A 26429-nucleotide genomic window follows, 5' to 3' on the forward strand; every position below is an offset into this window, starting at 1 on the left:
AAAAAGCCATATATGTCCTTAGAGTTCCTTTGTACATCTATGTTGTGTTTCATGATTCTGTGGAAATCCCCTTGTAAGTTGGGTTAGCACTTTACAGTCTGTAATCAAGAAGATTATAGTGAAATTCCATCATTGTTGTGATGGAGACTGGATGTAGGCTGCACTGCACTTAGCAGCTGAACCAGGATATATCTGGGTGTAATTTTCTCTCTTCTCTACTCCATTTCTATTTTTACTGCACAGGAGCTAAAACTGAAAAATATCTCGTACCAAGTGACGAGATAAAAATAAAAGTCTCATGGCTAGGGACGAGACAAAAATAAAAAAGTCTCCTAAAGTTATTTCAAAAACCAGCAAGTGTTATTGAGCAAAAAAGGGGGCTAAGATTCAACCCCCTTTTCTTAGCCACTGAAAACCATCAATTGGTATCAGAGCTTGGTCTCAAAGAGATCAAGCTTTGTAGCTTGGAGAAAAGATCCAAATGGTAGAAAGCAGTGGCTCAAATCTGGTGTCCTACAACCTTACAGAAGGACAGTCAAGTAACAGACCGCCTCTTTTCAATGGGAAAAACTACACCTATTGGAAGGAGAGAATGAAGATATTTGTGTAAGCAGTAGACTACAGACTCTGAAAGATCATCCTGGAGGGTCCTCAATTTCCAACTAACACAAGTGCTGAAGGAGTAGTCACTCTTAAACCAGAAGCAAGCTGGACCGAGGAAGATAGAAAAAAGGTGGAGCTAAATGCCAAGGTTGTAAATCTACTCAACTGTGCTATCAGCTTTGAGGAATACCGACGGGTATCACGATGCACAACGGCTAAGGAAATCTGGGATAAACTGCAAATCACTCATGAAGGAACCACTATTGTGAAGAAGACTCGGATAGACATGTTGAACAGAGAGTATGAAATGTTTGCAATGAAGGAAGGAGAATCCATTGATGAACTGTTCGAACGGTTCAACACCATCATTGTTGGCTTGGATGCTATGGGAATAACACATTCTAATTCTGTGCTTGTGAGAAGAGTATTGAGATGTCTCACTAAAGAGTGGGAAACAAAAGCTTTAATTATTTCTGAGAGCAGTAGCCTTGATTCCATGACATGTGATGATTTGAGAGGAAACCTTATTGCTTTTGAAAATACTTATTTGAAAAAAGATTCAAAAAAAAAAAAAGGAATTGTTTTTTCTTCTGTAACTAATCCCCTGGATGATGAATCTAGTGATAATTCCTCTGAAAATGAGTTTGTGTTGTTTGCCAAAAAAGTCAGAAAAATGGTGAAGTTCAAAGGGAAAAGCAAAGGCAGCAGCTCAAGAAAAATGAAGAAAGACCTAAGCAAAGTAACTTGTTACAACTGCAAGGAAATGGGACATTTCAAATCTGATTGTCCCAAGTTGAAGAAAGAGGAGAAGCCAAAAGGAGGAAAGAAGAAGGGACTGATGGCTTCATGGGAAGACTTGGAAAATGACTCAGACGATGATGAAGAATCTGAAACTAAGTCACAACCTTCTCTCATGGCAGATCATATAGATCAGGTAGTCTTTCACAACCATAACACTGAAGATCTTCATCTTATGATAGACCACCTTTTTGGAAAAATAAGATGTTTTCTACTTGATAACCAAGATCTTGAACAAAAAATTATCATTCTTAAAACTGAAAATGGTTTTCTCAAGGAAAAGCTAAGGAAGGCCGAAACTGCTTGTGATCTTGCTGAAGAAAATAAGCAGTTAAAAGCCCAACTTAGAAGTTGTGAAAGTGACCATTCCGTTGTTGCATATGTAAATTGTTTTAAGAAAAATAAAGAGTTGTTGAAAAAGATTAAAAATCTTGAAAATGACTTAGCCAAGTTTACTCAAAGTTCTAAAAATTTAAATCAAATATTGGCTAGTCAAAAACCACTCTTTGATAAAGCTGGTTTGGGATTTTACAAATCTGATGAGAAACCTTCTTTTGAAAATAGAGCTTCATCTTCTAATGACACAAGGTTTCAAGATCCCACCTACTTTAACAAATTAGCAACTCCAAGGTTTTGTAGACTATGCAACCGAAATGGACACTTTTCCATTCAATATTTTTTTGGTGAAAGAATGATTGGTGACAAAGTTTACAAAGTTATTTTTTATTACAATGGCTTGGATCATAGAAGATGGTTTAATGTGAAAGGATCCAAGAAAATTTGGATACCTAAGGTCACTTGAGCTTGTTTTGTAGGTGTGCCTAGCATCCAAACGGAAGGAAAATATGTGGTACATGGACAGCGGATGTTCTAGGCACATGACCGGAAAGACAACCTTCTTCATAAAGCTTGATGAATATGATGGAGGACTTGTCACTTTCGGTGATGATGGTAAAGAAAAGATAGTGGCCGTTGGTAAAGTTGGTAAAAGCTTTTCATCTTGTATAAATGATGTTCTTCTTGTAAATGGTTTGAAACATAACTTACTTAGTGTAAGCCAATTGTGTGATTTAGGTTTTAAAGTTGTTTTTAGAAAATTTGTGTGTTTGATTGTTTGTGAAAAAACTGGGGATATTTTATTTGAAACTAAAAGATGCAACAATGTGTATGGATTAACTCTTGAGGACTTGAAAAAACAAAATGTAACATGTTTTACCTCTATTGAATCTGAAAAATGGCTATGGCATAGAAAGTTGGGTCATGCTAGCATGTACCAAATTTCTAAGCTAGTAAAGAAAAATCTGGTTAGAGAAATCCCTAAAATCAAATTTGATAAGGATCTTACTTGTGATGCTTGTCAATTAGGCAAACAAGTTAAATCCTCATTTAAACCAAAAGATGGAATTTCAACCAAAAGGCCATTAGAGATGTTACACATTGATCTTTTTGGTCCAATAAGAACTCAAAGTCTATGAGGTAAACACTATGATTTGGTAGTGGTAGATGATTACTCTAGATTTAGTTGGGTACTTTTTTTTTTCTCATAAAAATGATGCATTTCATGCTTTCTCAACTCTTTGCAAGAAAATTCAAAATGAAAAAGATTTAAAAGTGGCCCATTTGAGAAGTGATCACGAAAAAGAATTTGAAAACCAAGACTTTGAAAAATTCTGTGATGACTTTGGAATTACTCATAATTTCTCTTGCTCTAGAACACCTCAACAAAATAGGGTTGTTGAAAGAAGGAATAGAAGCCTTTAAGAGATGACTAGGGCTATGTTATGTGAGAATGAGGTTCCAAAGTTTCTATGGGCTGAAGCTGTAAATACAGCATGTTATATTTTGAATAGGACCATTATTAGAAAAGGGTTAAAGAAAACTCCTTATGAGCTATGGAAAGGAACCCCTCCAAATCTTAAGTATTTTCATGTTTTTGGATGCAATGCTTAATAACAAAGAAAATCTTGGCAAATTTGATCCAAAATCATATGAGGACACGTTTGTTGGATATTCCACTACTAGCAAAGCCTATAGAATTTACCTCAAATATCATAGAACTATAGAGGAATCCATACATGTTACTTTCTGTGATTCTAATTTAATTCCCAGTACTGTGATAGATAATGATTCATATTGCGAAGAAGCTGGAACAAGAAAAGAAAGCAAAATGAAGAATCTGCCAGTCCAGTTTTGTCTCGTCAGAATGGAGGAGACATTTCCATTTTGTCTCCTGAGCCAGCAAGAGAAACTGAAACAGTGAGACCCATAGAAGCTCATCAAAGCTCAACACCACAAAGGAAGCCTAGAGAATGGAAGTCCATGAGGGGTTATCCTCATGACTTTATCATTGGTGATCCCTCTCAAGGAGTAACAACAAGATCCTCAACCAAAAGACAATCTGAACCAAGAAACTTTGCACTCTTGTCACAAATGGAGCCCAACAATGTCAAACAAGCTCTTGAAGATCCATCATGGGTCAAAGCCATGCAAGAAGAGCTTGCTTAATTCGACAAGAATGAGGTTTGGACACTAGTACCTAATCCGGATGGTAAGAAGATAACGGGTACTAAGTGGGTGTTTAAAAATAAACTTGGTGAGGATGGACAAGTTGTTCGTAACAAGGCTAGATTAGTGGCCCAAGGTTACGATCAAGAAGAGGGTATAGATTTTGATGAATCTTTTGCTCTGGTAGCTAAAATGGAAGCAATTAGGTTGCTTCTTGCCTATGCTGCCCATAAGGGCTTTAAAATGTTTCAAATGAATGTAAAATGTGCTTTCCTTAATTGCTTTATTGATAGAGAAGTGTTTATGGTACAACCCCCCGGTTTTGAACATAAGAATTTTCCAAATCATGTTTTCAAACTCTCTAAGGCTCTTTATTGTCTTAGACAAGCTCCAAGAACTTGGTATGAAAGGCTTAGTGCCTTCTTGTTGGAAAATCAATTTCAAAGGGTACCACGGATACTACTTTATTTATTAAAGCATCTGATGATGATATTCTCCTAGTTCAAGTTTATGTGGATGACATTGTGTTTGGATCGGCCAATGAGTCCTTGTGTGAAGAGTTTGAAAAACTCATGACTAGTGAGTTTGAAATGAGTTTAATGGGAGAGCTTACTTTCTTTCTTGGCCTCCAAATTAAACAAACTCCTAGTGGTACCTTTATTCACCAAGAAAAGTATGCAAAAGAACTTATAAAAAAATTTGGCCTAGAAAGTTCCAAACCAATGGGAACACCAATGCATCCTAACACAAAACTTGAAAAGGATGATGGTGGCAAAGATATGGATGAAACAAGGTATAGAGGAATGATAGGTTCACTCATGTACCTTACCTCTTCTAGACCGGACATTGTTCAAAGTGTGGGTATATGTTCAAGGTTTCAATCTCACCCAAAGGAATCCCACCTTTCGGCCATTAAGCACATCATTAGATATGTTAAGGGAACATGTGATTATGGTTTGTGGTATCCTAAATCTGATGACTTTTGCGCAGTAGGGTTTTGTGATGCAGATTATGCGGGAGATATAGTGGATAGACGAAGTACATCCGGCATGTGTTGCTTCCTTGGAAGCTCACTCAATATGTGGTCAAGCAAAAAACAAACCACAATGGCACTATCCACAGCTGAAGCTGAATATATATCCGCATCTGCATGTTGTTCACAATTAATTTGGTTAAAAACGCAGTTGAAAGATTACAAATTAAAGATCAATAGTATACCCTTATTTTGTGATAATATGAGTGCTATTAATATCTCAAAAATCCTGTTTTGCACTCAAGAACCAAGCACATTGAAATTAAATATCATTTCATTAGAGAACATGTGCAAAAGGGTACTATTGATATTCAATTTGTAAAATCTGAAGACCAACTTGCTGACATTTTTACAAAACCCCTCTGTGAAGATAGATTTTGTTCACTAAGAAAAAGCTTGGGAATGATAGATTTAAGTTATATTGATAACTTGTGAAATTCTGATTCTGCTCAGTTTTGTCTCGTAGGAATGGACGAGATAAAAAATAAGAGTGTTGGAAGGGCTGTGATCAAGGGGGAGGCTGCGCAGAATTTAATTCTCATGGGCCCTACCAAATCTCTTTGACCCCACCATGACAGTTTTGTTAGTTCCTCATTTTTTGAAAATCACAATCCCTTTGATGTCTCATCAAATCTTATTGGAAGAGGATGGTGTCAAATCAAATCTTTCCTTCCACCAAATCCCTTGATTCTAGGAAACCACTTTTTCAATTTATTTCAAGTAATGAAAAACACCTTGGTCAATAATCGCCCACCTTATGCATTAACTCCCTCATATTCTCTTTCCACTCAGCATTTATTGCGTCCCTAACCTCCCTCCTCACTCACTCAATTCGGTTCCATTCATCCCTTCATCTTCTATCTTTTCATTCTCATTATCCCTTGATTGCTCAGAAAAGTTCAAGAAAAAGAAAAAGTGGGAAGAACAAAGAGCCAAGCATGGAAGTAGAAGAAGACTCACACACTTCCTCTATTCCATCACCGTCGCACTCACTACCAAAAAAGAACCACACCCGGACGTAGTGCTTAGAAGTCTAAAGGGTTTGCCTTGAATAACACCAAGGAGCTAGCGAACTTGGAGACATGGAATTTCAAGAAAAAGTTCCACAAATCACACTCTCACTATGATCCGTCTAGGTTCGACTCTTGTGCATCCTATGAATTTCACAATGAAGTTCTGGAAAAGCGCCATCTCTGCGCCACTTACCTCGTCAATCTTGACTCACTCACCAACAAAGGGATCCATGTCTCTTCTCTGTTTGATAATCTTCAATGAACACCACTGCTTCACATCCAAAAACCGGTTCACCACGGTTTGGTCTGCGAGTTCTATGCCAATATGCGACTAATGGATGGCATCATTCACTCCTATGTGAAGGGAGTTCACATAATCCTTGATACTGCAACCCTTGGGATGGCTCTAGACTATAAAGAAAAAGGACCAAGGGCATACATGTCCAAGAAATGGGATTTACAGGTTGGGATCACTTACCAGATGGCTTTAAATCAAACCTGTGAAAGTCTCTCTAGAATGGATGGCACGAATCCAACTCTCAAGAAACTTGGTCCAGATAAGACAATTCTTCTTTACAAACTCATATCTCATGTTCTCATACCACAAAGTGGTCCACGCCACCGGGTAACAGTCTCTGACTTTCTTGTCCTTTTTGCTCTTGTTACTTCCTCTCAAATTTCCTTTGCATACCTTATGATAAGGCACATGTGGGAATCTGTAAAGAATACAAAAAAGGCTAGTCTTTCATATGGCATATTTCTCACCAGCATTTTTGAGTATTTTGAAGTTGATTTAACAAATGAAGCTGTTGAGAATAAGGTTTCAGTCATTAAGGGAGGATGAGTTACAGGGAGGATGATGTTGGAAAACCTTGAGGACAAGTTGGGTGCTGCCAGTGAAGAAGGCGCTGAAGAATCTGATTTTAATCTATCTGATGATTAGTTATTTTTTTATGTTTGTAGATATTTGGCATGTTTAGGCTCAATCTAATACCGTGGTCATTTATTTTGGTACTATAGACACATAACACTGTGCAAGACTCTTGACATTTTGAATATATTTTGCATATTCTGTTATATATATCATCTTTTGCAGGTGCCCCTTGATGCCAAAAGGGGGAGAAAGTGCTGAAAATTGAAATAATGAAAACAGGGAATGAAATTCGTGTGGATTTATGATTATCCTTGTTATAAATGTTGTGTTTTGTTGCTTGTGATGTATTTGTTTTGATAATGTGGCTGCCTGGTTGTTAATATGTACTTTTATGATTGAAGCATTGGATTTATCTTGATGAATATGCTTGCTACTATTGAAATAGGAAATATTCTGATTCATCTTGGTAAACATGCTTGCTGAATACTTTATTTTTGGCAGTTACTTTAAGCATTGGGTATGAAAATAAATGATGAAAATTGCTGTGATCATATCGTGATTAACAATATTTTCTTACCATAAGTAGGTTGCTCTGATTTGATTGGAAAATATTTTTAAAACAGCAATTTATTTTCAATATTTTTTTTGGTTAATTATGTTGTATGTTTGAGCAGAAAATCAATTTATGATAACAAATGAGTTTTGATTATCAATCCAATTTTGCTCATAAATCAAGCCATTCAACATCTTACATTGAATATGTTGAATAACATTGTTGCCTCAGGCTTGATAAAATTGTTACAGGTTGGAGTTTCCCTTGGTAAAAATGGTATATATTAAGGGGGAGCCATGTGACAATTTGAAAGGGGGAGAAATTCAAATATTCAAAGGGAGTATTCTATACTCTAATCTTTAATTTCTTTCCATTTTAATTTTTAATAATGTTTGTCATCAAGGGGAAGATTGATGAGTTTGGAAAACTCTAATTTAATTTGATGATGAACAAACATTATTAAAAACAATTAGTTACAAAATTATTAATTTGATCTTAATTCATACTTGCTTAATTAATAATTTTGTGTGTGCAAATTTGCTATTGGGCCGAAAATAAAATATAAATATTGCAAGCCCAAGTGTGAATTTTTGTTTAGCATTGGTTCAAAAATAATCAATGAAGTGTGGCTGAATTATTATTCTTGTGTTGGGCCAGACTTAATGTTTGTGGTTACAAGCCCAATTATAATCTTTGCTAAGTGATCCAATGCTTGGTCCGAAACCTTTTGAAGAGAGAAAGCAAAATATATTGCTTAATGTTTCCAACGGATTCCATTTCTATCATATGGTGGAATTCAAATTTCATTAAAGTAAAGTTATACTTACATTGGAAACATGAGAGAGAATAAAGCCATTGATTTGATTGCAAGCACTAAAGCTATACGCTAGTCAGCAAATGGAGAGAAAAATTAATTCACTTTTATTCTCTATATTTGTTTCATTAATTATTGTTCATAATTTCTCTTTCCTCTCTCTCATTTCTCTTCATTTCTTTCGGTCATATCACAGTAGCAACCATGGAACCTTAGCAAGTTACAATAGAGAAGAAGATGCACGCTACAAGACCATCACAATAATGGCAAGAAAAAGAAAACTAAAAGTATGCTGTGGCTAAGATTCTCATTCACTTTTGGTAAGATTTTGTGATGAGATCTTGACTTCTCCATACCAAAAATGGTTGAAGAAGATTTCGGCCAGCAAGGAGAAGATCTTTGGAGGGATAGCTTGTCTCTGATTCTTGCTCAACCACCACAGGAGGTAGCTATAGTTGCTACGTGATGGAAGAGGCAGATATAGGAGCAGATGAAGCTATCATCATCATGAAGCATCAAGGGCCAGGAGTTCATCTTGGAGAGCAAGAAAAGATGAAAGGCTCGGATTGATGTAGATTGGTGACCAAGGAAGGACTAGAGGTAATTGCATGTTGGGTTTTGCATGGGTTATCTTTTCTCTCTCTCTGGCCGAACCGGTTCTGTTTCTTAAAGAAGAAGAAGTTGGCTTGGTTTTTGGTTTCAACTGTGGAGGCTTCCCCCTTCTATAAAAAGGGAGAACAGCCACAACTTGATTCAAGGAAGAAGAGTGAGAGTGCAAGGCACAGAAATCTCAGAGCTACCTAAGCTAACAGATTTTTTTCTCCTTTAATGTATTCTATTTTGTAATTTTTCTATTTAATTTTGTCATGTCTTGAGTCTCATGGAAAAAGGCAAACAGTGAGGTTTGTATGAAAAAGCCATAGAGCGGAAAAAGGTAGAGAGTACAAAATTAAAAGAAAAAGCCATAGATGTCCTTAAAATTCCTTTGTACATTTATGTTGTGTTTCATGATTCTGTGGGAATCCCCTTGTAAGTTGGGTTAGCACTTTACAGTCTGTAATCAAGAATATTATATTGAAATTCCATCATTGTTGTGATGGAGACTGGATGTAGGCTGCACTGCACTTAGCAGCTGAACCAGGATATATCTGGGTGTAATTTTCTCTCTTCTCTACTCCATTTCTGTTTTTACTACACAGGAGCTAAAACTGAAAAATATCTCGTACCAAGTGACGAGACAAAAATAAAAGTCTCGTGGCTAGGGACGAGACAAAAATCAAAAAGTCTCTTGAAGTTATTTCAAAGACCAACAAGTGTTACTGAGCAAAAAAAGGGGTTAAGATTCAACCCCCTTCTCTTAGCCACTGAAAACCATCAGATATGTAAATCAATAAACAAATATTGCTTTGACAAGAAACAAAATGCTAATGTTAAGATGAATTCTATGATGTTTATTGTATAATGCATAACTTTTATCTAATTTACTTGTTAGGATAAATTTTAAATATTTAATAATTATTTATTTTTATACTTTTAAAATTAAATATTAATTTTTAACTTTTTTAAAAAATTAGACAAATATTTTTAAGTACTGTAGCAATCACAGTATGTTAACCCTAAAAATAAAGGATAAAATAGAAATACACAGAACTTAGTCAACTTACTACAAAGATTATACCTTTCGAGCATATTCCAACACTGATGAAATAGAATATCTTGACTATCTTTTTGGAGAAAAAGAAATACACAGAACTTACTGCACACCATTAACATTGTGCAAACTCTACCATCATTTTACAGAACCATATGACAAACCAATAATCACCAACAAATAGAAACCATAGTCCATAGTGGTATATATATAATAATAGCATTTTGTTCTTACAATAATCGACATAAAACTCATAGTAAATTAGTGATATTCATGATTAATAGTCAATCTAGTTAATAGTTTATACAAATTTTACTACTTTCCAAAAATAAAAACCACCAATTTTACTTCAAACTGAGAAGGCTACTAATTATATTCAGAATCATGGTGTTACAAGTTCTCTGAGGAAACACATGGAAAGAGGAAAATTACAGTGAAATCTCACATAATATAGAAAGCAAACTCAATAGTCATGCAAGTACATAGCCATAACTTATTACATCATGATCATAGTAGCAAAGCTTAGATGTTTGCCAAACTGAGTTGAAATCACACAACTGTGCTATCATATCTGGACACAATTTATTGAGAAATTGGACTTTAATTTCGGCACCAGACACCACAGACCTTCAATCTTCAACTTCTTAATAGATTTTTCAATATAGAGCACAGAAAAGTTGAAAACACACATCTGTGCAACATTCTTTGGAGACTCCACAGTGGTTGCAGATTTTGAACACACTAAACTGAACCTGATTAACAGGTGAGGAGGAATAATAACGTTAATAGGTACTGACAAGCATAGTTTTGCTAACAAGTGTAAGAAGTAACTTCTAATAATTTTAAAAAATTATTGCTGAGTCTATTTAAAGTGTTAACTTAAAATGAATGTACTTAAATTGCAAAACAAGCAAACTGAAACTATGAATACAGTTGTATGCTATGCAGAGTCCACATATTTGACAAAGAAATATAGCTAGCTAATAGAAGATATTAACTCCAACAATGTTTACTATAGGACAGGTTGAAGAATAGCTTACCTTAATCTGCTTTGTTTCTTGAACTCCATGCTCTTCATCTATTCTTGTGCCTTTTTGTTTTCTGGTAGCAAAGGACATCCTTCAATAACTGGTTTCAGATTTTCCTTCCTCTTGATGTAGTCAGGAAGTGATTCTAACTTTTCACAGTTTACAACTGACAAAGAAGATAGTAGAGGCATAATCTTCTTATCTCCACCATCAACATTGATTCCAGTCCACCATTTCCACTTATCCAACTTTATGAAGTGAAGCTTTTTCAATCTGGGAAATGCAATTTCATCAGATGAGGAGCCTTCGTTGCCAGCATCCTCATGGTTTAATCCTATTCCCAGAAATCGGAAAGCTACCATCTCCACATTAGGCATATTCTTGATCTCAAGTGAGTCAAGGAATGGGAGTTTCCCTAAAGGGGGCAAAACTATGCATTCACTGCAGTTAAAAAGCAGTAGATGTTTTAGCTCATTCAATTCAATCATCCAGTTGGGGAATAAATATCCTCGGTAGTAAAATATTCCAAGGAATTGCAATTGGGGAGGTGCTTCTAAACGATCAAGTAGGACTTGATCGTAGACGTTCAATCCTACCATAGAAAACCACAGTTCCAAGCCACGCAGATTTTTCTTGTTCTTTAGACCAGCTCTTGTAGCTTCAGAAATTTTAGTTTCACCACCCAATCCGTCTATGGTAAGACACCCTTCGATATTGTTTAGATTTTCCAAATCTCCAAGACTGCATGCTTTGCTTCTGCTAGCACCACCATTACTCCCGAAGAATCGATTTAAGGTTCTCAACAAGGTTAAGCTTGCAATCCCTTTTGGTAGGTAGCTAAGGCTTGTTGTCCAGAGAATCTCAAGATGTCGCAACTTGATCAATTTTCCTATACTTTTTGGCAGTTTCTGAAGACTATCACATCCGTTGAGATTTAAAGTTTGCAAACTAAGCAAATTACTTATTGCAGAAGGCAACTTTTTTAGCTCATGATTGAAAGACAGGTTAAGGTACCTTAGATGTAGCAATTCATCTGCCTTCAATGGAAGCTCCTTTATTGCACAAGAGCTCAAATCCAACGCCCTGATCCTCTTCATAGAATACAGAAGGCTGGCAAGATTTGTTGGATCTATGTCGGAAGACTCAGACAAAACCATTAGAGTGTGTAGTTTACCTGCATTGTCAATTGAATCTGGGAAAGAGGTTTGAGCTTCAAGACACAGGGTACAGTGACGAAAGCGAGGAGGCTTTGTTAAGGTGTCATTGTCTCCGGACTCTTCCACGGTTGCCCCTTCATCAAGAAACTTTATGCAGTATTCGTTTCGTGCAAGATCTTGGATAAATTCATGCATTCCTTCCTCCAATTTGCAAACGAAGGCGCCCTCGCCATCCGGTTCAAATTCTTGGAAGGCAGAGCAATCTCGCAATTGCTTGACGTACTTCCAGCCTTGTATTTCCATCTTGTCCTCTTCATGGGAGGCAATAAAGCCCTGTGCCATCCACAGTTTGACGAGCTTGTCAACTTGAATGGAGTGATTCTTAGGGAAGATGGAACAATACAGCAAGCATTGTCTCAAAGCAGGAGGCATTCTATAATACAAGTATTCACTCAACATGGATGCAGATGTCAAGTCGTACCACCACAGCTTTTCACTCATCATTACATGATGCCAGTCTTCGTAAGATCTGCCACGCAACATAACACCAAAAGATTTAGCAACAACTGGCTTCCCCTCGCACTTTTCTGCTATTTGTCTTCCAACTTGGCCGAATATCCTTTCCACGGTTGACTCATTCTTCAGATCATCACCAAATGCGTGATGTTTGATAATTGACCAGCAAGCTTCGGGGGAGAGACTTGTCATTAACACGGTGTGTGTGGATTCTTCTACATCTTTTGCTACTTTTGCCACTTCCTTCTTCCTCATGGTTATCAAAATTCTACACGAGGAACTACGGAAGACGTTCATTAGATCTGACAAGTGGTTCGAATCGAGCTTGACGACGTCGTCCAGAACAAGAAGGAGTTCCCTGTCCACTATGAACTTATGAAGCTCAAGTTCCAATAATTCAAATTCATCACCAACGTACTCTGGTTTTTCAGGAGCAAATTCCAGCATAGTCTTAACAATTCGCTTCACATTGAATTGTCGAGAGACAGTTACCCATGCCATGAAATGAAACTTACTTTTCACTTGAGTACTGTTGTAGACACTTCGGGCTAGTGCAGTCTTTCCTGTTCCAACCTCGTCACCAACAATGCATATGCATCTATGATATCCCTTAGTCAACCTTCTAATTAAGCCTTGAATTTCAGCATCTCGACCAACCAGGAGCTCTTTGCCAATAATATTCGAATGCAGATTTACTGGCTCGAGCTCAGCCTCGGGTACTGGTAGTTCCGAACTCGAACTAAGTTTCAACTTGCGGACCTCTTTAATTAAGGTCTCAAACTCGCGAATGATTCTTGTCACCTTACGTTGTTGTTGAAGGAGTGGAAGGCCTACAAAGCGTAACCTCTTCGCCTGTTGCACTAATTCGAATTCTTCTGAAACATCAATTAACTCATAGCATAGATCTTTAACGCCCTGAAACCATGACTTCACTTCTTGATGCTTCTTCACTTGTTCTTCTCTGCGTCTTCGATGAAATTCTGGACAGCAAGGGATATCTCTGATGCCCTCGGCCACAGTCTCCTGTTAACCACCTCATGATGAGATTCCCCGTTCTTCAAAACCTTTGCTCCCGCTATGATCACTGTATCGCGATTATTGCCCATGGTACATCACTTTGTTTTCTGATTGTTTGAGTGTTTGAGAACCCAGGAAGGTACGTAGCGGAACTCCAATATTAATAACAAGAACGCCACTCGCGAATGTATGTATCTGTTTTCTGTTAGTTTGTTTGGTTAGACTTGAGCTCAGGGTATGCAATGGAACGGTGATGCTACCCGACAAGTCTAACAAAAAGTTTTAGTTGAAGCAGAATGAATGAGTAAAAGCATAAAAAAAAAAAATAGTTGGACTTAATTAGGAAATAAATTGTTCAGCTAACCTACTACAGATCCGCTCGAGGTGGGTAATTATCCGTCTCGTATCGAGACGGGTTTTTAGCGGGGCAGGTTCTTGGAAAGGGCGGGGCGGGGCAGGGTAGAGGTCGGGTTTAGGTAATACCCGCCTCTATCCGCTCCGGTATATATATAATATATATAATTTTAATATATAATATGTATAATATATGTAAAATAATTAGTAAATGATTAATAATATTGTATCATATTTAAATTTTTACTTTAATTTATGTTATGTATGTGATTATGGTTATATAAATTTTAAAATTTAATTTTATTTGTTAAATTTTAATAATTATAGAGGTGGGACGGAAACCTACAAAAATGGGTACCCGCAGGAGCAGATTAAAATTTAACGTTTTACTACCCGTGAATAGAAGAGGAACGAATTCTATGCAAATTGTTGTACGACAGAACGAAATCGAGTAGAACAAAACCCACTCCGTTGCCACCCTATACCGGGGCAAGGTAGCATGGCTTGTGTCCAAGTATTTGAACATCACGTTCATATCCAAATAATTTCGCACGTGCTATGCAGCATGCAGTGTATATAACAATAAGTTTCCGTCGGAAAAAAAAAAAACAATACAGAGTTGATTGAGTTGTGTAATACACTATTTGTTTATAACTAGATTTTTTTGATTTGGTGACTGTTTATAACTAGATTTAGAAATGTAATTTTATAAGTTAATTATTTTTTAAAAAAGAAAAGAGAAAGAGAGGACTATAACAATTGACCCATATGTACAGCTTGAGTCGTCGAGCTTGACCCAACAGTCCGCGACTCCGCGTGAGTCGCAACAGTTTATTGGCCTACCCAAATTGGGCCCTCCGACGGCAGTTTCTTGGGAAGTCTCCTAAAGATAATATTAAAAAAAAATTATAAATACCAATGTAAGTTGACACAGATGGAAAAAGGTCTGTGTTCCTTAATCATCTCTTCTGGATTTGATACTCATTGGAGGATGGAAATGGAGCTTGCTTGCTTGGGAGGGTCGCTCACTTTGTGTGCCTCTACAGTACCCGAGAGATTAATTATTGAGTTTTCGGCTTGATGGATACCCTGGTGCAAACCAAAAAAAAAATTATAAATAATTTTTGAAATATTATAAATAATAAATAATTTTTTAATTCTATAATTAATTACAAAATAATCTATATAACTCTTAAAAAAATTGTATCATAATAAATTTTATAATAACTATATAATAAAAATTTATTCTATCAAATTTTATTTAAAAAAATAAATAATTTCTACTTTTTATTACAGAAACAAATAAATCTTTTGTCAAATTTAAATATAAATAAGTCTCTAACTTTTATAAATGAGAGATATATAAATCTTTTTAGTGATTGTTTGAATTTAATGTAGAAATTTATACAAGACAGAAGGGTATATTCTTTAGAATAATGTTACACATTCAAGTTTTTTTGTTAATTAAATTCAATTAAATTGGTCTAACATAACAAAAATTAGTTAGTATTATTTCAACTCTTATTATTTAATTTAGTTAAACGTGGTTTATAAAAAGACTTGGATGCGTCGCATTACTCATATTAAAAATAATTTTTCTTACAGTAGAATCGTAAATTAGTTTGGTTAATTTTCTTGTATTTCATTTTCTGTTTGCACCAGGGTATCCATCAGGCCGGAAGCCCAATGACTAATCCCTCGGGTACTGCAGAGGCAAAGTGGGCGACTCTCCCAAGCAAGCAAGTTACCCGGGAGAGATGGTTAAGAGACACAGACCTTCATCCATCTATGCCAACTTGCGTTGTTGGTCTCTTGTATTTCATTTGAATTTGGGTTACACTACAAGAGAAATAGACTAAAACCGTTGTTAATGTACGTGAAAACCGTGGCGACGAATGAGACTGTGGTGGGTAAAAACTAAAAAGGTAGTCGATTCATCCTTTTGCCACTGTTTTGAGGCGTTTTAAACTGACAAAATAAAACAATCAAGACTCTGTCTAGCCTCTAAGTCTTTTCAGCACTTGTGCACCATAAAAACCGTGACAGAGGAGCTTGGAGAGGTTCACGTTCTTACTTCCAAGTGTATTTTTAATTAAGAACATGGAGATCTTCCCAGAACACGTGCGACATCTGTGGAACGAATGGGAGCTGAGGGGTCTGGTTTTGCTAAGCCTAACATGGCAGGTTGTCCTCATCATTTGTGGCTCATGGAGGAAGCGTGCCCGTGGTGGCTTCATCAGCTTCGTCGTTTGGGTAACATATTTGTCAGCAGATTGGTTAGCCACAGTTTCTCTGGGCACACTTGCCAACAACCAAGGAGACGTGGCCACACAAGATAGGAACCACGCCCTGCAGGCCATTTGGGCTCCCTTCCTTCTCCTCCATCTCGGCGGCCCCGACACAATCACTGCTTACGCCTTAGAAGACAACACCTTATGGCTACGCCATTTGCTCGGTCTACTTGTCCAAGTTTCCGTGGCCTTCTACATCTACTTAAGATCTTGGAGCACCACTGCCTTGACTTTTATAGCCATTCCAGTGTTTGTTTCCGGGATCATTAAGTATGCAGAGCGCACCTGGGTTCTGAGATCCGCTAGCCCCGAACAACTTGAAGAATCTTTGCTCTCCGCTCCGGCCATACAACCTCCAAATCTCAAGCTTTTTTCTTATGCCAATGCCGAGCTGGAGTATGTACGGAGAGGATACTACTTGTTTCCTGTTCTCAAGCGTCTCTATGCCAATCTGAGCCTAAGGTTTGCTGAGGGTCAGCGAACCTACCAATTGATGGTGAAAAAGGAACATGTGGAGGACAAAGATGACAAGAAACAGAGTAATTATGCTTTTAAATTGGTTGAGGTCCAGTTGGGTTTTTTGTATGACTTGCTTTACACGAAATCAACTATAATTTACTCTCCACTAGGTCTTATTTTTCGTTTCATTAGTGTTTTATCCATAGTGTCTGCTTTAGCTTCCTATGTTGTCTTCCTTAATGTTCATGAGCATGAGTACTCAAGGGTTGACGTTCCTATAACATATTGTTTATTTATTGGGGCTATTTTGCTCGAGCTTTATGCATTTGTGTCCCTTGTTTTCTCGGATTGGACTTTGAATTGGCTAGTTGTCAACAAGCATAGTTCACTGCAGAATTTCATATGCTGGGTTTTGTCTAGATGTCGGAAAAGGTGGTCAGGGCAGTTAGCTCAACACAACTTGTTGAATTTTTGCATGAAGAAGAGGGTAACAAGATGCATTCGAAATGATTTTCTTTTCAGAAGCTACTTTGTGATGGAATTATACAGGCAAAGGACATGGGAAGATGCTGATGCTGATCTCAAACAGTTTATCTTTAAACATCTCACACAAAAACAAGAGCTGTACAAAGAACAAGGATTTGATTACAATTTTCTCAAGAAATTGCTCTCTTATAAAGGTGACAATGCTTCCATTTCAATAAAAAATATTGGCTGGAGTGTTGAGGTCGAATTCGGTCATAGCTTACTCATTTGGCATATTGCAACTGATATATGCTATCATTCTAGAACAGAAGAATCCAAAAAGGACTACAGGGAAGTGAGCAAAAGAATATCAAATTATATGTTGTATCTTTTACTCATGCGTCCACTCATGCTGCCTAAATGGATAAACAGGATTACTCACGTTCGGAACACTTTCAGGGAAGCCATAAGGATATTGCAGCGCGAGCAGCTGCCGGTGAAAGATGCTGCAAGCGCTTCAACATTGCTGATTCAAATGTACACGCAGTGTCACCAGCCACTCGAACAACTTCGAGTGGAAAAGACTGGTAAGTCTTTGCTCCATGAAGGTTGCCGCCTTGCCTCACAGATTGAAGATCAGAGAGTTTCATGGGAAGTGATTTGTAATGTGTGGATAGAGATGCTTACTTATGCTGCAAGTCAGTGTGAATGGGAGGCACATGGTCAGCAACTCCGAAGAGGAGGAGAATTTCTCACTCATGTTTGTCTTCTCATGGCAGAACTTGGTTTGAGCGAACAATTTGATATTGGGAGGAAGGGACTCAGTGTAGAAACCCAAAATGATGGATGGGGATGTGTAAGAAGTAAATTACTCAGTTCTTACTTATAAGTGATGCAGCAAATTCAACTTTGTATGGTGTTATGGTCTTCTGTTTTTCAATTGTGATAAGAGTTGATCATTTACTGAACTAAAAGAACAATGCTGAATAATGTGTTGTTGATTTTCCTTCTTCTCTTTCTTTTTCTTTAATTGTTTTAGAAATTCATATTTTTAAAAGAAAATTTTTGTGGTCATTCTTGGATCTTGATCAGCCAAGCCAACTCTTGTTTAAAGCATTTTAACCGCTGACAATGCCATGGAAATACTTAATGAACTGAATTCCCTTTTGGAAGAGGATGATTCTTCACTTTCATTTTTGTATTCCAGTAAAGTGTATATACCAAGAGATTAGTTCTTGTATACACCTATGAAAACATTTTAGGCTAATTAATAGTTGATGCATTATTTTCAGTTTTAAATATTAGCAGCATTGTTAATCAATATTCTTGAGTTGATACAACCAAATTGTATATGGCATATTCCACCAAGCTAGAAACCAAGATTTTCTCCTTTTGTGTGCATTTGGAAACATTAAGCACCTTAATCTTGTGAGAATCCTATATATTTATGGTTCATAGGCAACATAATTATATTTGACTTCACTCTAAGAATAGTGGGAAGGGAATGGACCTGACAAAGGCAAACATAATATAGTCACACTATGATAATAGTTAATAGCAGTAAAATATTGAAGAAAATGCAGAAAAACAGAACACCAAAGTTTAACGTGGGAAAAAACCTCTCAATGTGAGAGATAAAAAAAACCCACAGGAAGGTATAAAGGTATACTATTATCCAAATCAAAGCTACAAAGATGTCTCAAAACTCAGAAGTACTAATAAGCATACATATACAACTCTTGTACAAGGACACATACACATCAACAAAATGAAATCAATGATGCTTGTTTACAGACTTTCTGGCAGTTCGACTTGAGAGCTCAGATCACAACCACACCTCGAAATTGAAGTACTATGAGTGAAGAATCTCCACTTAGACAAGAAAATATTTGACCATTCGATCGTTCACTTGATGAGGTTAATACACTAATGGGAATTTAGAGAGGAACCCCAAAAAGTGTTTGCTCACATAAAGGAAAATGATCTGCATAATAAATACAAAAGGATGAGATCAAGTTTGTTGCCTTCCTTTTTAGCTTCAAAAACAGAAGTGAAAGGGAAAAATTCAGCTTGGGAAAAATAACAATACTGCAATGGAATATTTTACAAACGTACTTACATGCTCACCAAGTTGAAATTGCTACTTAATGCACACTTTAATGGTGGAATCCATAAAGAAGGCAGATCCTTAGGTTGACCCTAGTAGTTACCCATCTCTTCATGCCCCTGGAAAATCTGAGTAGAAATGCTACTAAGTAGAGCAATCTCAAGTATCACTACCTATAGATCCATTAAGTTTATAGTTACCTTCATACAGAGTTTAGCAGCAACTCTACTTCTTGCAGTGTTCTCCAAGCAACAGACAGTCTTGAATTGAAGTAGTAACAGAGAGGAAGGCAGTTTCTCTCCCAGCATATTTCTCCAACCTGAAGTAAAATATGGCGAGGAATAAAGTACCAACTTGAAGCTAAAATAGAAATCAAGTCTTCCGATTCCTAACATATTAGTCCAGTTAACCACCCATAATGAACTCTTAATTCATGGTAATTACTAATTAATATCTTCTGTTCTGCTCTAAATGCAATTTTATAGAAAAATATGTGTTAAGAAGTATCACTTATGCATGTATGAATTTAACTGTGGAATGACAAACATGAAAGATTAGAGTATTACCTGGTCAGAAATCTCTATTTAGAAATTTGTTGCCCATTGACTTCGATGGTGGGGATGTGGGAAATTTTAGGCCAAATTGGTTCATGTTTGTTCTTGCAGTGTTCTCCCAACAAATCACAGTCTTGAATTTTGAGTAGTGAGAGAGAGGAAGGCAGCTTTTCTCCTTCCATCTTCTCCAGCTTTGGACAATATGAAATGTGTAATTGTTGGAGCGAAGTGAGGCCGAGAAGCCGGTTGCACTCCAAAGTCTCCAGATTTTGAAAGTAACAAAGGTGCAAAGTGGTAAGGGAGGGAAGACAAGGCAGCAAACCAACCTGTGTGAATGACCTCACGCAAGAAAAATCCATAGTAAGCTTAGTGAGGGCGCCTAAGTTGGCCATCCATGATAGCTCCTTCATTTGCTCGTCGCTACCTTCCAAAACAAGCTCTTTCAAGTTAGGCGGCAAACCACCCTCTGGCACCTTACAAAATTTCCGGCAAGCTCCTATGCAGAGAGAGTGTAAACTTGGAAGAAGAGTATTCATGTGACTTGGAAATGCCTCCAACTTGTCACAATATGTGATGCTGAGATGAGTCAAGTTGGGTGCAGCCAGTCCTTCTCCGGCAAATGACACTAATTTGTGGCATCCATTGATGGTGAGACGTTGAAGAGCCGCCTTTGGTGCCTCTGACATTGAAATTGATTCCAAATTTCGACACAACGATATCTCGAGATTCTTGAGATCGGGAAAGGAATCCAATGATAATGAGGTGAGTGAATGGCAGCTGTCTTCAATTTGTAGCTCTACCAAATCATACTTCTGCTGTGGATGTTGCTGGGGGAATTCCAGTTTTCTACAATCCATGATCTTCAACTTTTGCAAAGATTTGGGTAAAGAATTGCCCGGAAAGGATAAAGCAGAGCCACACCCTGAGATGTGTATTTCTTGGAGGTGACTTAGATGGTTGTTGCTCATTGCCTTAAACGCAGAATCCACCACCGACACACATCCCTTAATTGATAAAGTATAGCCATTAAGTATCATCTCTCGATTCCATCCTTCTGGAACTTCAGATATATGTAGCTCGCGAACTTTCAAAGAATCCGGCAAAGAAGAAACCATCTTCAAGAATACGGCATTAAGCATATCGCCCTTTAACATTGGACAATTTCTTAATTGAAGCTTCTGGAGTTGAGGAAAAGTTTCAAAGTCAGGTAAGTGCCACTCCTCCCAAGATGGCATATCATGAAATTCCAATGTCTCCAGTGAGGGAAATGGTGGAATATGGGAAGAATGATGATCCCCTTCGTACTTGTAAAACTCCATGCCAATTTTCTTGAGTTGATCAAACCTTTCAATGCGCAGGGACTTAAGAGATAGCAGCTCTCCAAGTGACGGCAGCTTGAAGCAATTGTTGCAAGACACCAGAGATACACTTGTCATATTGCAGTAGGCAGAGTGCCCCAACCAATTTGGAAATATTGTACCCTTGTATCCCTTGATTTTCAACTCTTTCAACCCATAGTGCGGTTGCAAGTTATCGAGCATGTCTCTTTGTGTTTCTGTGCTTGAAACCAAATCATCACCTGAAGACCATTCCAAGCATAATTCATCAATGTGCTTCTTATCCATTATCTTTGCGCTCTGCGCTTCATTCACATCAACAATATTCTCCAACTTCTTAATCTCAAAGGATCCATGAAGATTTACCATCCCTCCTAACTCCTGGATACCATTGTCTTTGTGCTTGCCGACGACAAAGTAACTTAAAACGTGCAATTGATTCAAATTGCTCATTTTTCTGGGCATTTCTTCCAAATAAGTTTCTCTAATATCAAGATGTCGCAAATTCACAAGATTATGCAAACCACTAGGCAACGTAGTTAGCTCCCAGCAACCATACAACTTCAATGTTTGCAAATTATACAAGTTGCACAAAGACTCGGGCAATGTCTTAATAATAGTCCAAGAGAGATCCAAGTAGCGCAGATATATCAATTTTCCTATTGAATTAGGCACCACATTAAGTTTTGTAAAGGATAAAACTCTCAAGTATTTATACTCTGATAATATCTCACATGCTGCCGCTTCAATGTTGTAGTTGATAGATGGCAAATCGCGAAACAACAAGAATGTTCTCAAAGATTCTACTTTAGAAATCAAATTAAGATGTTTTGAGCTACAATAATGTAAATTTGCACTCAAATGTCGAAGAAGCTGAATCCTAATTTTCTCCTCTTCGCCAAGTTCTTCTAGCTTGCAATAGAAATCTCGAGCAAGGAATATTGCTAAGTCATGCAAGAGATCGTGCATCACAAAATACTTGTCATTGTCTTGAAGCTTTTTAAAGAATAACCTCGAAGCTAATTCTTCAAAACACCCAGAACCAACCTCTTCTAAACTCTCTCCGCTTTTTGGTAGCCTTAAAAGATCTTCAGCCATCCACAGGAAAATTAGTTCATTTTTTTCAAAGAAATGATCTTTGGGAAACAAGGAACAATAAACGAAACATCGCTTCAAGTAAGGAGGTAGCTGGAAGTAGCTTATTAATAATGTTGGAATAATTTTACTATTTTTCACAGAAAATTCCCAGATGTCACTCCTTAAAACAGCATTCCATTCTTCAGCATCATCCCTTCCTCGCAACAAGCGGCCAAGTGTTTCCACAGCTAATGGCAACCCTTACACTTCTTGACAATCTTTCTACCGACATCCTCTAGTGTTGGGTTCCCGTTTAACTCCGGAAAACATGCATTGGCTGCAAACAATAACCAACAAGACTCTTCGGACAACTCATTAAGAGTGCAAGAGGGACATGTTTGAACTACTGAAGCAACCTCTTGATTGCGAGTTGTTAGAAGAATTGAACTACCTTTAGCCCCACAGTGAAAAGGAGTTATAAATTGCTTCCACTTATCCGCATCATCACTCCAGACATCGTCTAGAACAATAAAGAACTTCTTTCCCGACAAGATTTTCTGCAGTTCATTTTGTAGCATATCTAATGCCCCAAGGGTACAAAAATCTCCAGTAATCTGTTCAATGGTTTTCTTTGTAATCTCTGCAACATCAAATGTTTCAGAGATGCAGACCCATGCTTTCAGATCAAGTTCTTCCGCGAAGACACTGTACGCCCATTTGGCTAATGTTGTTTTACCAACCCCACCCATGCCAACAATAGGAATCACAGATAACTGAGATTCACTGTTGTCATTTATTATTTTGGTTAAAGCTTCTTGATCCCCCTCCCTGCCATATATGTTCCCTTCCATCAGACATGTGGTTTCTCGCCATGATGACGATGATGATGACAAGTTATTATCCTTAGTACTCCTTTGAAGACCAAGGATATCTTTTTGCCTTACAAGAAATTCTATTCTTGAAACCACCCCTTCCATGTTATCTACCATCTTCCCAAGTGGGTTGAGGAAGAAACTAGGCAAGACAGAACGTACCTCCCTTTGAGTTGCTGCTTTGGTGAGGACAGCGTACAGAAAGTCATCAGCATCATAAACAGCATCTCTCAGACTGTTGAGCCAATTCCTCACACCATCATCGCCCAGTTGCTTGTACTCAGCATCATCAAGCACAGCTTCAGCAGCAAGCAGTGAAATCTTCAGCCTTTCAAGCAAGTCAGAGCCAAGCTTCTTGCCCAAGACCAAGTTGACCGTATCCTTTGTGCGCAACCTGTCAAAGACAACGTTAATGAAGCCAGAAAGGAAAGGTCCACCAACAAGTGCACCAGCCATGATATGATCTCAAACAAGTGATCAGAGTTTGGGAATTAAGGAGAATGAAAATGCAGATTTTGCAGGGTTTGTAACTGAACTGTGTGTAGGTCTATCAAAGCTTATTGTGAAGAAGTAGTTGTCAACAATTTGATGGCAAAAAGACAAAGACTGTTGACTCAATAAAACGTTAGTCTCCTTAATTAGTGGGGAGTGTCATTGTTACCTTTTATTTCTTTTTCTTTTTTTTTTTTTATCGAAACTGGCATCACTATTTTTCCTTTGATGTCAGAAACATTATCATAATGAACTGGTTGTGGGTCATGGCAAAATAATGATGCAAATCCAATGCAATTGCTTTGCTCCTTCCAAGTTGCAATAATTCAGCTTCATGCACTGTATTCCCTTCTTGATTGTGTGGTGCTCCTTACCTGTTAGCTAAAGGGCATTGACTTCAAGTCGTCACAACATCTCTGCTCTGTCCATGGAAAAATTGTATGAATCGAGTTATTTGAATTGCCTAGCTTTAAGTTTTCAATGTATTTATTTTATATTTATTAAATAAAAAATTTATAATTTATCACTAATAATAAACTTATCATCTGCCCTAACAACACATGTTAACTAAATCCAAATTAAACTTGCAAATAGCATCTTATCATACCAGCTAAAGTATACTAAGCCATGAGCGGGGTATTCACACAGCAACAGATAGTTCTTCAGCGAATTTAAAAAAAAAATATTAATTATAAGGAAAGGTATCCAATCCTCACCAAAAAACTTGACATACAAACTAAACACCATATATTACAACTTACAAGAATAAACTCGGAAATTATTCAACCCTTTTGTGTGACCAATGGAATTGTTGTCTTTGTGGAAATTTTGTTGTGCAGTGAAACATCTGTAGCAAAAATTCATAATGATTTCTTTTTAACACTTCTGCAAATTGCACTCTTGTACTCGTGATAAAGCGTGCACTCATTCGATGCATTTAATAATAATGGCTTCTTGATGAATTGACTGATAATATTGAATTTCCACTTGAACAAGAATAGTTTTGATTATCAGATCATTCACTTGATCAGGCTGATACACTAATAATGGGAATATAGAGACACTCAAAAAAAAAAAAAGTGTTTGCTTGGGCCTCACACATAGGAAAATGATCTGAACCTGCTCTGATAAATACACAATTATGAACCAAATTGGGTTGGTATAGTAATTATCTCACTAGTCCGTTTAAGTAAGTGTCGGAAATTCGAATCCTGCCTTTTGCATGCAGCAATACATTGACCAGTGACAACCTTTAAATGGAGCTTCGATCCGCAACAGATTACTCATTGGCCTACCGAGTTGAGGGTTACCGTGAGAAACCAAAAAAAAAATACACAATGATATTTTCAACATTGTTGCCATCCTTTTTAGCTTTGAAAACAGAACTAAAAGGCATAAACTCAGCTCGACAAAAAGTTGACATCAAAATAACAATACCACAATGAAAAAATTTTTAAAAAGTACTTACATGCTCACCAAATTGCAACCGCCACAGAAGCTGCCCTGATGCACATTCTAATGGTTGAATCCATAAAGAAATCAGATTCTTATCTTGACCATAGTAGTTATCTATCTCTTCAGGCCCCAAGAAAGTCTATTTGAGTTGGTGTTAGATTCATATAGAACAATTTCAAATATCAATAACTATAGATCCGTTAATTTTTGGGCAATTTACAGATATAAAATGAAGGAGCAAAATCTTTACGCAAATACAACATTGGCAATTTCCAGACGCAAATGCAATAAACGCAACTATATATAATCCGCTACACCCTGTAGCGAAACTCAATTGCACGTAATCCGTTACAAGGTATCGCGGATTACGTTGAGGGCTGAGTTACTCAAAAACCGCTACACCCTGTAGCGGTTTATGACCAAATGGCGCTACACTCATAATCCGCTACACACTCTAGCAGATTATGAACAATGTGGATTGATGGGAAGATGCCTATATATACCCAACAAGTTGTGTAGAGTGTCATTCTCATTCATTCATAACTTGGGGAATGGAGAGTGAAGAGAGCTTTTTGGTGTTAGTGCATCATGTTAGAAAAATAAGAAAGAGTAAAAGGTACGGTGTGAAGTTTACAGACAGAGAACCGTTGAGTGTTTTTGTCAGGTCGTCTGATACACTGTTGGATCTGAAGAGCAGTATACTGCAGAAGTTGGCCGCGGGTGGCACAAAGTGGGTGAAGAAGCTGTTTTACAAGATCCCTATTGCGGTTGTGTCAACCGGCGTGCAATACAAAACGTTCGTGTTACAAACAGATGAAGATATGCAGGTGTTGTTTCATTGTCGTCGGAGTTTTCCGGAAGTGAGGATACATGAGTTGTTTGCGAAGCTGGAATATGGGATCGATAGTTCTAGTGCATCGGCTCCAAACCCCCAGTCCACTACGATGGGGGGTGCTGGTGCACGAAATTGCAATCACACTTTTGCAATCCCGCACAACTAACCAGCAAGTGCACTGGGTCGTCCAAGTAATACCTTGCGTGAGCAAGGGTCGATCCCACGGAGATTGTCGGCTTGAAGCAAGCTATGGTTATCTTGTAAATCTTAGTCAGGATATCAGAAATTATCAGGATTGATTGTAAAAAGCAAAAGAACATGAAATGGTTACTTGTATTGTAGTAATGGAGAATAGGCTGGGGTTTTGGAGATACTCCATCTTCTGAATCTCTGCTTTCCTACTGTCTTCTTCATCAAACACGCAAGGCTCCTTCCATGGCAAGCTGTATGTAGGGTTTCACCGTTGTCAGTGGCTACCTCCCATCCTCTCATTGGAAATGTTCAACGCACCCTGTCACGGCACGGCTATCCATCTGTCGGTTCTCAATCAGGCCGGAATAGAATCCAGT

The 26429-nt window shown here is 37.5% G+C and overlaps 4 protein-coding genes and 1 pseudogene across 4 annotated transcripts; 3 read left to right on the forward strand and 2 right to left on the reverse strand.

The window, feature by feature from the left end:
* The first annotated feature begins 1276 nt into the window (after positions 1 to 1276).
* On the forward strand, positions 1277 to 3906 carry LOC130962415 (uncharacterized). The gene is made up of 3 exons (XM_057888635.1): positions 1277 to 1783; positions 2217 to 2385; positions 3767 to 3906. Exons 1-3 carry the CDS (start codon positions 1277 to 1279, stop codon positions 3904 to 3906), a joined length of 816 nt encoding a protein of 271 aa, XP_057744618.1.
* A 722-nt stretch (positions 3907 to 4628) lies between these two features.
* Positions 4629 to 5503, forward strand: LOC130962416 (secreted RxLR effector protein 161-like). The gene is made up of 2 exons (XM_057888636.1): positions 4629 to 4944; positions 5406 to 5503. The coding sequence occupies exons 1-2, from the start codon at positions 4629 to 4631 to the stop codon at positions 5501 to 5503; spliced, it is 414 nt and encodes a 137-aa protein (XP_057744619.1).
* Positions 5504 to 10095: 4592 nt separating this feature from the next.
* Positions 10096 to 13569, reverse strand: LOC130960350 (putative disease resistance RPP13-like protein 1). The gene is made up of 2 exons (XM_057885733.1): positions 10885 to 13569; positions 10096 to 10596 (listed from the first exon to the last, which is right to left on the reverse strand). The coding sequence occupies exon 1, from the start codon at positions 13044 to 13046 to the stop codon at positions 10923 to 10925; it is 2124 nt and encodes a 707-aa protein (XP_057741716.1). The 5' UTR covers positions 13047 to 13569; the 3' UTR covers positions 10096 to 10596; positions 10885 to 10922.
* A 2447-nt stretch (positions 13570 to 16016) lies between these two features.
* On the forward strand, positions 16017 to 18020 carry LOC130962417 (uncharacterized). Its single transcript, XM_057888637.1, has one exon. The coding sequence runs from the start codon at positions 16017 to 16019 to the stop codon at positions 18018 to 18020; it is 2004 nt and encodes a 667-aa protein (XP_057744620.1).
* Positions 18021 to 18766: 746 nt separating this feature from the next.
* On the reverse strand, positions 18767 to 23718 carry LOC130960792 (putative disease resistance protein At3g14460; annotated as a pseudogene).
* Positions 23719 to 26429: the final 2711 nt, after the last annotated feature.

The sequence above is a fragment of the Arachis stenosperma genome, chromosome 2, assembly GCF_014773155.1.
Source record: "Arachis stenosperma cultivar V10309 chromosome 2, arast.V10309.gnm1.PFL2, whole genome shotgun sequence".
Taxonomy (NCBI): domain Eukaryota; kingdom Viridiplantae; phylum Streptophyta; class Magnoliopsida; order Fabales; family Fabaceae; genus Arachis; species Arachis stenosperma.

Bases quoted from the DNA above. Each gene is read 5' to 3' on its own strand.
- LOC130962415 (XM_057888635.1), top strand. From the start codon at position 1,277: ATGGTGAAGTTCAAAGGGAAAAGCAAAGGCAGCAGCTCAAGAAAAATG. The intron at 1,784-2,216 runs GTAAATTGTTTT...CTTGTTTTGTAG, and splicing joins ACCATTCCGTTGTTGCATAT to GTGTGCCTAGCATCCAAACG. The intron at 2,386-3,766 runs GTAAAAGCTTTT...ATCCCTCTCAAG, and splicing joins AGTGGCCGTTGGTAAAGTTG to GAGTAACAACAAGATCCTCA.
- LOC130962416 (XM_057888636.1), top strand. From the start codon at position 4,629: ATGGGAACACCAATGCATCCTAACACAAAACTTGAAAAGGATGATGGT. The intron at 4,945-5,405 runs GTACATCCGGCA...TTTGTCTCGTAG, and splicing joins AGATATAGTGGATAGACGAA to GAATGGACGAGATAAAAAAT.
- LOC130960350 (XM_057885733.1), bottom strand. From the start codon at position 13,046: ATGGCATGGGTAACTGTCTCTCGACAATTCAATGTGAAGCGAATTGTT.
- LOC130962417 (XM_057888637.1), top strand. From the start codon at position 16,017: ATGGAGATCTTCCCAGAACACGTGCGACATCTGTGGAACGAATGGGAG.